General features: G+C 48.5%; 1 protein-coding gene across 1 annotated transcript; it reads left to right on the plus strand.

Moving 5' to 3' along the window:
* Positions 1 to 344: 344 nt before the first annotated feature.
* ARRDC5 (arrestin domain containing 5) lies at positions 345 to 11,098 on the plus strand. Its single transcript, XM_070936672.1, has 3 exons — positions 345 to 594; positions 4,912 to 5,120; positions 10,619 to 11,098. The coding sequence occupies exons 1-3, from the start codon at positions 345 to 347 to the stop codon at positions 11,096 to 11,098; spliced, it is 939 nt and encodes a 312-aa protein (XP_070792773.1).
* The last annotated feature ends 110 nt before the right edge of the window (positions 11,099 to 11,208 follow it).

Below are 11,208 nucleotides of genomic sequence, written 5' to 3' on the forward strand. Positions count from 1 at the left end.
TAAACATGGTCTGGTAGTTAAAAATGAATCCATGTTTCAAGAAAGGAGGCGCATCTGAGCGCTGGGACATTCTGCTGGTGGATCTCCAGCAGGAGGACATTCCAGAACTGTGATGCTCGACTCACCCCATTGGCAGAGCCTAAGGCTAAAGTGGTCTTCCTGGAAGAGACCATCTCTACAAATATTTAGGGATTTCCTTGCCACCTAGACTGCCTCTTAACTGTCCAGCAGCCAATTTCACTGCATCACGAGCTGATGTCACAAAGCTTCTTCATTCAAGACCCCTCCTCTCCAAGAGAAACCTCCTCCTCGAAGGGGCCGGTTCCTGAACTCGATGCCCACCCATGTCGGTGGTGAAATCTATTGAGCTGGTGATACCCAAGGAAGTGTACCTGGCAGGTTCAACGGTGGCAGGGCAGCTGATTCTCAGTCTTCACAGCACTCTAGTGGACCCTCTGCTGAAGGTTGAGCTCATTGGGAGAGGCTACCTGGAGTGGACCGAAGAGGCCCACTTGGAGAAGGACTACAGCCAGCGAGCCACCTGCGTTAACAAGGCGGACTACGTCCACAAGACGAAAACATTCCAGATTGAACGTGAGGCTGCTTAACTGGGATTACCACGAGGCAGTTAAGCAGAAAAGGGGGCTGGAGTGGGGGGGTCTTTCTGGGAGGGGTTGTGTGGACGGACTTATCATGTTTTTTAACAAACCACAGCATTTCCCACCAAGGCTTCCTGATGTCAACTGTAAACATGAAAGTGGCCATTAGGTGGCAGCAAAGAGTTTGAACCTCTCTTTGTTCCCATCTATTGAGGACTGGCAGGCCTTACCAGCTCCAGTTTCCAGTGGATTCGGCTCCCAGGATTCTCAGCAATGGCCCTCTTAGCTGGGGACTTCTGGGAGTTTTGAAGTCCATTGGGATGCTGCAACCGTCGTAAGTGTAAAAAATGGTCCTCGGTCATTTTTTTTCAGTGCCATCGTAACTTCGAAGGTTCATCAAACGAAGGGTTGTAAGTTGAGGATGACCTGCGCACGAAACGGTGTTATACAGGTAGTCCTTGACTTACGACCCCAATGGAGCCCAACATTTTTGTTGCTAAGGGAAACATTTGTTCGGTGAATTTGGCCTCATTTTACCACCTTTCATGCCACGGTCATTAAGCGAATCACTGCAGCTGTGATGTTAGCCTCACAGCCTCACAGCTGACTTTGCTGGGTCCGACGGACACAAAACGGGGTCTTGTGACCCAGGGATGCTGTGACCATCATATATAGGAGTCAGTTGCCAAGTGGCTGAATTTTGATCACCTGATCGCTTTGACGGTCATCAGCGTGAAAAAACGATCATGAATCACTTTTTTTCAGTGCCGCTGTAAATTTGAACGGTCACTAAATGAACTGTTGTAAGTCAAGGACTGCCTGTATAGGTGGAAACTAATCCAGGAGAGAAGCAACTGAGAACTAAGGAGAAATTTCCTGACAGTGAAAACAATTAATCAGTGGAACCACTTGGCTCCAGAAGTTGTGAATGCTCAAAACACTGAAAGTTTTTAAGAAGAGGTTGGACAACCATTTGTCTGAAGTGGTCTAGGGTTTCCTGTCTAAGCAGGGGGTTGGACTAGAAGACCTCCAAGGTCCCTTCCAACTCTATTCTATTCTATTCTATTCTATTCTATTCTATTCTATTCTATTCTATTCTATTCTATTCTATTCTATTCCATATTCTATTCTATTCTATTCTATTCTATTCTATTCTATTCTATTCTATTACATATTACATATTCTCCTATATTCTATTCCTATTCATATTCTACTCCATTCCACTCCATATTCCCCATTCCCCATTCCATATTCCATTCCATATCCTATATTCTATTCTATTCCATTCCATACCATTCCATACCATTCCATATCATTCCATATTCTATTCTATTCTATTCTATTCTATTCTATTCTATTCTATTCTATTCTATTCTATTCTATTCTATTCTATTCCATTCCATTCCATACCATTCCATATCATTCCATATTCTATTCTATTCTATTCTATTCTATTCTATTCCATTCTATTCCATTCCATTCCATTCCATTCCATATTCCGTATTCTCCTATATTCTATTCCTATTCCTATTCCTACTCTACTCCACTCCACTCCATATTCCCCATTCCCCATTCCATCTTCCATTCCATATCCTATATTCCATTCCATTCCATCCCATCCCATCCCATCCCATCTTCTATTCTATTCTATTCTATTCTATTCTATTCTATTCTATTCTATTCTATTCTATTCTATTCTATTCTATTCCATTCCATTCCATTCCATTCCATTCCTGTATGTGCTCTTTCTCTGCTGCTTCTTGGCTCCCACGCAGGCAGGGAAGAACCCGTCTCCTGCCCCACTGGTCTCAAATCCTTCCCCAAAGCTCCTCCACGCCCACTCATGAAAAATAAGTCTTCATGTCTCTTATCTCCCCCATTATATAATTTCCTGTTGTTTAGGAGCCTAAGGAAATATTAGAATAATTATACATCTCCTGCTACATAAACTTGCCTGGCATGTGTCTTGTTCTCTGGAGCACCACCCATCATTGCAATCTTCTCCGGGGCCTGCAATTTATTAAAACATTTACCTTCTTCTCCTGCCAGCGTTCGGAAATGTCATAATATATTAGCCCAGCTTTCCCCCACAATCTGCCTTCCAGATATACCGCCATCGTTTCTTCCCACTCCCCTAATCCTAATTGGGAATTTAAGACCCCACCTACGGAGAAGGGACTTTTTAAAAAAAAATAAATAAATAAAAATAAGTCCCTTTGATTTCACCTTTTGCCTTTTTAAAAAGCTGGGGGTTTTTTCTTTCCTCGTGGAACATGCGTTCCAGCCTCGTTTGAATATTGCAGCTCACCTAAGGAAGTTGGTGGAAAATGGAACTCGATGAATTTCTTTGCCTACAAGCAAAGAAGGAGAAAATTAGAGTAGAGTAGAGTAGAGTAGAAGAGAGAAGAGAAGAGAAGAGAAGAGAAGAGAAGAGAAGAGAAGAGAAGAGAAGAGAAGAGAAGAGAGAATGGAAGGGAAGGGAAGGGAAGGGAAGGGAAGGGAAGGGAAGGGAAGAGAAGAGAAGAGAAGAGAAGAGAAGAGAAGAGAAGAGAAGAGAAGAGAAGAGAAGAGAAGAGAAGAGAAGAGAAGAGAATGAGGAATGAATGAGGAATAAGGAAAGGAGAGGAGAGGAGAGAAGAGAAGAGGGAATAAGGAATAGACCAGACTACACTAGGATACGATACGATGCAATGCAATGCAATGGAATAGAATTCTTTATTGGCCAAGTGTGCTTGGACACACAAGGAAATTGTCTTCCGTGCATAAGCTCTCAGTGTACATAAAAGATATAAGTGATAAACAATGATCATAGTCACCATAAAGATACATTCATCAGGAATCATAAGATACAACACTTAGTGATAGCCATAGAATACTAAATAAGCAAACAACATAAATCCTATTAGGATACTAAATAAAACAATATAAACCGTAAGATACAAGCAACGAAGTTATACTCAAAGGAAGATGAGGAAATAGGTCATAGGAAAGTTGAGAAGAATCATTCTAATACAACCTTTCTAGCTAGTTCGACAGTGTTGTTGTGGGAATGAGTTGTTTAGCAGAGTGATGGCACGGGGGAAAAACTGTCCTTGTGTCTAGTTGTTCTGGCGTGCAATGCCCTATAGTTGTGATGGCAAACCTATGGCACGCGTGCCAGAGGTGGCCCGCAGAGCAGAAGTGGGTTTCAGCAGGTTCTGACCAGTTCTGGAGAACCGGTAGCGGAAATTTTGAGTAGTTCGGAGAACCGGTAGTAAAAATTCTGACTGGCCCCGCCCCCATCTATTCTCTGCCTCCCGAGTCCCAGCTGATCGGGAGGAAATGGGAGATTTTGCAGTAACCTTCCCCTAGAGTGGGGTGGGAATGGAGATTTTACAGTATCCTTCCCCTGCCACGCCCACCAAGCCACACCCACAGAACCGGTAGAAAAAAATTTTTGAAACCCACCACTGACGCAGAGCCCCTCTCTGACGGCACGCGAGCTGTCACCCCAGTTTCGCTCCGCCACTTGCCTCCCGCCGGCCAGCTGGTCTTCGGGTCTCTACCAGGGGTGAGTTCTAAATTTTTTTACTACCGGTTCTGTGGGCGTGGCTTATTTTGTGGGTGTGGCTTGGAGGTCATGTGACTAGGTGGGCGTGGCTAGCTGGTCAGAGTCATTTCTGGAAGGTCCTCGCACTTACGACCCGACTCATTTGTTTGCTTTTAACACTGATCAGCTGTAGGGCGGCCCTTTGAAGCCCCGCGGCAAGAGTTTAAACAGTTTTTTTTTCCCTCTAGTCATCAGCTGGGACTCAGGAGGCAGCAATAGATTGGGGGTGGGGCCAAATAAAAGGTAAGAATAACGTGGGTGGGGGGGGTGGGGGGGTGGGAGGGCGGGGGGAGGAGAACCAGTTTGGTGACATCATATCGTCACTGCTACCGGCTCGGCCGAACCGGACCGAACCGGGAGGAACCCACCACTGGTCTCTACCATGCATGCGCGGAGGGTGGGCGGGGGGCCCTATGCATGCATGCATGGGGGGCTTGTAGGAGGGACATGTGCGCATGCACGGGGGGCCACACATTCATTGCATTTTGGGGGTTCGGGCGCGCATTCGCGCACATATGCGCTTTGGGCACTGAATCTGGAAAAGGTTCGCCATGACTACTCTATAGCATCATTTTGAGCAGGGGTCTCCAACCTGGCGGCTTAAAGTTGCCAAGGTTGGAGACCCCTGGTTTTGAGAGTAGAAGTTGAAACCATTTACGTCCAGGATGTGAGGGGCCTGTAGATGTAAAATGAGGTATTTTTGCTTTGCTTCACGATTTGCAGATAACTGGCTGGGCCCAGGTGTGCATAAGTTTGATTTCGACTTCGTCTTACCTCCGAGGATCCCCTCCACTTTCACCAGCCGGTTGGGGAGGATCAGCTACTTCCTCCAAGCGCTCTGTGCCACGCGAGAACTTATCCTCGGCAAGCAGAAAAAATACATCTTGGTGCAAGGGACTTCCCTGTACAGCCAGGACACAGTACAATCCAAGGTACAGGTCGTCCTCGGTTTACAACCGTTCGCTTAGTGACTGTTTGACATTACGACGGCGCTGAAAAAAGCCACTTGGGACCGTTTTTCACACACTTACAGCATCCCTGCAGTCAGGTGATCAAAATTCGGATACTTGGCAACTGGCTCATATTTACGACAGTGGCGGTGTCCCCGGCTCACGGGATCCCCTTTTGGCGACCTTCTGACAAAGCCAAGTCAATGTGGGGAGCCGGATTCACTTAACAACAGCGCTTCTGATTTAACAACTGCAGGGATTCACTTAACAACTTGGGCAAGAAAAGTCGTAAAATTGGTCCAAACCTACTTAAATTTTGAGCTCAATGGTGATCGTAAGTTGTACTTCAAAGTAGAACGGCCTTCCTTGAATTGGGGCCCCCAGATATACAGATAGTCCACAATTTACGATCACAGTTGGGAGCAGAATTTCCATTGCCAAGCAAGGTGGTTACTAAGTGAATCATGCCTGATTTTACAACCTTTACGACATGGTTGTTAAGCAAATCTCTGCAGTTGTTAAGTAAATTACATGGTTGTTAGGAGAATCCAGCTTTCCCTCTTGACTTGGCTGGAGAAGTCAGCTGGGAAAGTCGCAAGTGTGATCACATGACCCTGAGACCCTGCCACTGTCATAACTACATGCCTGAGGCAGGACTAGAACTCTCTGTCTCCTGGTGATTGGCCCAAAGTCACCCAGCCGGCTTTCATTCATTCATTCATTCATTCATTCATTCATTCATTCATTCATTCATTCATTCATTCATTCATTTATTTATTTATTTATTTATTTATTTATTTATTACATGTATTTATATGCCGCCATTCTCCCGAAGGACTCAGGGCGGCGAATACAAGTTAAGAAACAAGTACAATAAAATCATAATTTAATCCAAATTCATGCCTAAGGCAGGACTAGAACTCACCGTCTCCTGGTGATTGGCCCAAAGTCACCCAGCCGGCTTTCATGCCTAAGGCAGGACTAGAACTCACCATCTCCTGATGATTGGCCCAAAGTCACCCAGCCGGCTTTCATGTCTAAGGCGGGACTAGAACTCACCGTCTCCTGGTGATTGGCCCAAAGTCACCCAGCCGGCTTTCATGTCTAAGGCAGGACTAGAACTCACCATCTCCTGGTTTTTTCACCACTAGATCAGACTGACTCCTAATCCATTCACTTAAACCATTATTAATCCATTAAATCTGTTAAAGAAAAGTAAAATAGATTTCAGTTAGAGGTTAGTGAATATAAAGTTTTTCCCCCTATCCAACTTCGCAGATCCCCTGGAATCTATTCATGGTCTCCAAAGGGGATTTATGATTAAAATCACCAGTTTAAAGACCATAAAGGGCCTCGTTTTATTAAAATATAGAACATTGAATCATAGGTCAGGAAGTGACCTTAGAGGTCTTCCAGTCCAACCCCATGCTGTTGTGGTCCGCCAGCAGCCTGCGGAGCTGGCAGTGGAGTCGGACAGTGAGGAGGCTGGGGAGAACAATGGGCCAGTCCTGGAGGCTGGGGAAGGCCCGGACGAGGGCTCTGGGTCAGAGGCAGAGATGGGCCCAGGGCCATCTGGGAGTGATGGACGGACTCCGGAGCCCCCAGAGTCAGACAGCAGAGAGGCAGAGGAACAGGAGGAGCCTGTTCCTAGTGCACACATGCACACAACTGCCAGAAGGCAAGAGCAGCTAAAGCAAAAGGGATGACTCGGGAGTAAGGCCAGGAGATGATTGGCCCCTCCCATAAGGCTTAAAAGAGAAACAAAGGCACTTGGGCCTTTTTTGCAAGAAAGCAACGTTGCTAACTCTGTTTCCAGTTGGCATCTCTCGTTTGTTTCTGATCTTCATGGGGCTTTGCCAAGTAAGGCCTTTGGCAGGGTGTCAAAGAAGATAAAGGTTGGTGATTATCCCGAAAGACTTCTTCCGAAGGACTTGTTTTGCAACTAATTGGGACTCAGCTGGGAATGAACGTAATTCTCAGCTGTTACAATAAAATAGGTTTGTTTGGGACTAATTGTGTATTGAAATGACTCAGTAAGCCTAGGTCACAACACATGCTCAAGGCAGGAGCCTTCACCATCGCAGTCAAATGGTTGTCCAGTCTGCTTTTGAAAACCTCCAGCAATGGAGCACCCACAACTTCTGGAGGCAAGTTGTTCCACTGGTTAATTGTTCTCACTGTCAGAAAACTTCTCCTTAGTTCTAGGCTGGGTCTCTCTTTGATAAGCTTCCATCCGTTGCTTCTTGTCCTGCCTTCAGGTGCTTTGGAGAATAGCTTGACTCCCTCTTCTCTGTTGATAGCCTCACAAGTACCAGAAGACTGTTACCCATCACCCAGTGGTGGGTTTTGGATCATGTTCCGACCGGTTTGTCGCGCGTGTGTGTGCACGCTCACTACAGGCGCGCACGTGTCCGGTTCGTGCACACGCCTGCCTTCTACACATGCACCCAGTCTCAAAAACACGCCTAAATAAGATGGCATAGAGCCGGGGTGGGTGCGTGGGCCCACCTGAGATTTCTTGAGTCGAGGTGGTGCAGTGATTAGAGTGCAGTACTGCAGCTACTTCAGCTGACTGCTAGTTCAGCAGATCAGCGGATCAAATCTCACCGGCTCAAGGTTGACTCAGCCTTCCATCCTTCCGAGGTGGGTAAAATGAGGACCCAGATCGTTGGGGGCAAATATGCTATTTAGTATACTGTCTTTGGTGTAAGCCGCCCAGAGTCCTCGGAGAGTGGGCGGCATAGAAATATGACTAATAAAAGAAATAAATAATAATTTCCGGTCCGAACCGGCTGAATACAACCTCTGCTCCTAGTCCTTCTGCTTGTTAGAAACCCCTTCAAGGGTTTCATCGTAAGGTGCAACCTCCAGATCCTTTCTCATCTTTGTTTCTCTTCTCCGCACTCTTTCAAGGGTCTCAACATCTTTTTCATATTGTGATGTCCAGAACTGGATGCAATATTCCAAGTTGGGGTGTCACCCGTGTGGTACAAAGCAGTACTATCTCTTCTTGTGATCTGGATATTATCCCCCTGTTGATTTACTGCCCATTGACTGACTGTTCATGAACTTAGTTCTCATTCCATCCTTCAAACATGATTATGAGGTCGGAAAGTCCAGATAGGAGGGAAATGGTGGGATTCAAATTTTTTTAATATCCATTCTGTGGCCGTGGCTTGGTGGGCGTGGCCAGGGGGTGTGACAGGCAGCACTCGGCCTCCTTCATGCCCCTGGGAGAGAAAATGGGCCACAGGGGGGTGGGGGGGGATGCCACCCCCTGCCCCCTGTTTTGGGCCTCACTGAAGCCTCCTGGGAGTAAAAAGGGGCTGTGGGGGGTGGTGCACCTCCGCCCCCATGCCCTGTTTTGGGCCTAGGAGGCCTCACTGAAGCCTCCTGGGAGTAAAAACGGGCTGTGGGGGGTGGTGCACCTCCCCCCCCAATGCCCTGTTTTGGGCCTAGGAGGCCTCACTGAAGCCTCCTGGGAGTAAAAACAGGCTGTGGGGGGTGGTGCACCTCCCCCCCCAATGCCCTGTTTTGGGCCTAGGAGGCCTCACTGAAGCCTCCTGGGAGTAAAAACGGGCTGTGGGGGGTGGTGCACCTCCCCCCCATGCCCTGTTTTGGGCCTAGGAGGCCTCACTGAAGCCTCCTGGGAGCAAAAATGGGCCGTGGCGGGGGGCTAGGAGGCCTCCCTGCACTTGGGAGCCAAAATGGGGTACGTGGGGACTCCTGGAAGGAGCGGGGCAGGAAGGGGCGGGGCCAGCCAGCAATTTAACTACCGGCTCACCCCAACTTGCCCGAACCGGCTGAATCCCACCACTGAAGAGAATTGCCCTAAGGCTACTCTAACCATTTCCATGGCTGAGTTTCAAGAGATGGACCCTCCCTGAGGAGATCTCGGTCCATTCTTCTCAACCTGGGTTCTTCCGTGTTATCAAGCCATGTAATGACCCCTCTGGTGGCCTTGGTTTGGACCACGCTTGGAATATGGCATCCAGTTTTGGTTGCCACAATACAAAAAAGATGTGGAGGCTCTAGAAAGAGTGCAGAGAAGAGCAACAAAGATGATTAGGGGACAGGAAGCTAAAACATATGATGAATGTTTGCAGGAATTGGGTAGGTCTAGTCTGATGAAAAGAAGGACCAGGGGTGACATGATAGCAGTCTTCCAGTATCTCAGGGGCTGCCACAAAGAAGAGGGAGTCAAGATATTCTCCAAAGCACCCGAAGGCAGGACAAGAAGCAACGGATGGAAACTAATCAAGGAGAGAACCAACCTAGAACTAAGAAGAAATCTAACAGTGAGAACAATAAATCCAGATGAATGTGGTGAGTCCTCCAACACTGGAGGTTTTCAAGAAGAGATTATTGGACAGACATTTGTCTCAATGGGGATAGGGCAGGGATGTCAAGACCCATGGGCCGGATTCGGCCAACAGGGTGCTTAGATCTGGCCCACAGGGCCGCCCTGGAAACAGCAAAGGACCGGCCCATGGTGCTTCTGCCAGCAAAAACGGAGCTTGGGAAGGCCACATGCACCCCACCCCCGAGCTCCGTTTTCCCTGGCAGAGGGTTGCAGGAGACCGTCGCAGCTGAAAACGGAGCTCGGGAGCCCGTTTTCACTGGCAGAGTGTTCGGACCACAACAGGCACCTCCGACATGAGTGCTGGCCATGCCCACCCTAGCCAAGACCCCCTGGCCTCCCTGAGCTCCAACACAACCCTGATGTGGCCTTCAATGAAATTGAGTTTGACACCCCTGGGTATAGGGCAGTGATGACTAACCTTTTTGCTGTCACGTGCCAAAAGCGGGGGGAGAGCGGGGGGGGTCATGCATGTGCGTGTCCACAACCATAATTCAGTGCGACCTGCCCCACCCTGCGCATGCACGCGTGACCTTCCCTCGCTCCCCCGCTTTTGGCACGTGATGGCATGATAGGCCCAGTAGGCCCATTTTTCGATCTCCCCAGGTTCCAGAGGCTTTCTAGGAGCCTGGGGAGGGCAAAAACAGCCTTCCCCATTCCCCCGGAGGCCCTCTGGAGGCCAGAAACGGCCCATTTCCCAACTTCCAATGGGCCCGGAAGGCCTGAAAATCAGCTGGCCGGCTTGTGCATGAGCGCTGGACCTGAGCTAGCTGTGGATCTTGCATGCCCACAGATATGGCTCCATGTGCCATCTGTGGCACGCGTGCCATAGGTTCGCCATCACGGGTATAGGGTGTTCAGCTTGAGTGGGGGATTGAACTGAAAGACCTCCGAGGTCCCTTCCAACTGTATTATTCTGCGCCTCACAATTTTCATGGTTGAGTTCCAAGAGATGGACCTTCCCTGTGGAAATCTTGGCCCGTTCTTCTCACTCTGGATCCTTCGGAGGTATCAAAGCAGGACGACAGCTGGTCGTACCTCAACCTTTCTAACCTTATTCTCCTCAGGATCTCATAAGCTTTTCCTTCAACGTTGCCTTCTCTCCTTTTCCATCTTTCAGTACCCTTTGGTGGTGGAAGTCCAGCAGGTCCTGGCGTACAACTGCTGTATCAGGAACGCCCCCATCACCTTACGCATGTCGCTGAGCAAGAGCATCTACCTTCCGGGCGACAACATCACCTTCACTACCGAAATCACCAACCCGACGGGCAAGTCGATCCGGAAAGTGGTCTTCACCCTCCACTCGGTGGTCCTTTACAAAGCGTTCAACTTCCGAGCAGAGAGGCGGACGTTAGAGCAACACGAAGAGATGATGCGCCTGGAGTCGAACATCGAGAGGGGTCCTTGCGAGTTCACCAAGATTCAAAGCACCCTCTGCCTACCCAAAGTGATGCCTGTCACCAGCGCTCAAAAATCGGACGACATCATGGAGATCGGTTACGAGCTGACAGGCATGGTCCACTTCCCCTGGTGTCTCAACAGGGTGGTGGCCAAGATCCCCATCGTGATCAGAAACGAAGCCACGGGGTCACCAGAATAAACGAGGGAAGACCGCGGTTCCCTCGCCGTCCCCCCAAACCCTCCGCCATTTTTATCCAAATAGGTCAATATAGTTTTCAAAATGGATCACGTTCTCCGTCCCCATCGCCC

Source organism: Pituophis catenifer, unplaced genomic scaffold (assembly GCF_029215685.1).
Source record: "Pituophis catenifer annectens isolate HBS135680 unplaced genomic scaffold, rPitCat1.0.hap2 SCAF_1, whole genome shotgun sequence".
NCBI lineage: Eukaryota > Metazoa > Chordata > Lepidosauria > Squamata > Colubridae > Pituophis > Pituophis catenifer.

Excerpts from the sequence above, each read along its gene's own strand:
- ARRDC5 (XM_070936672.1), top strand. The coding sequence starts at position 345 with ATGTCGGTGGTGAAATCTATTGAGCTGGTGATACCCAAGGAAGTGTAC. Across the intron at positions 595-4,911 it reads GAAAACATTCCAGATTGAAC|ATAACTGGCTGGGCCCAGGT; the intron begins GTGAGGCTGCTT and ends CACGATTTGCAG. Across the intron at positions 5,121-10,618 it reads AGGACACAGTACAATCCAAG|TACCCTTTGGTGGTGGAAGT; the intron begins GTACAGGTCGTC and ends TCCATCTTTCAG.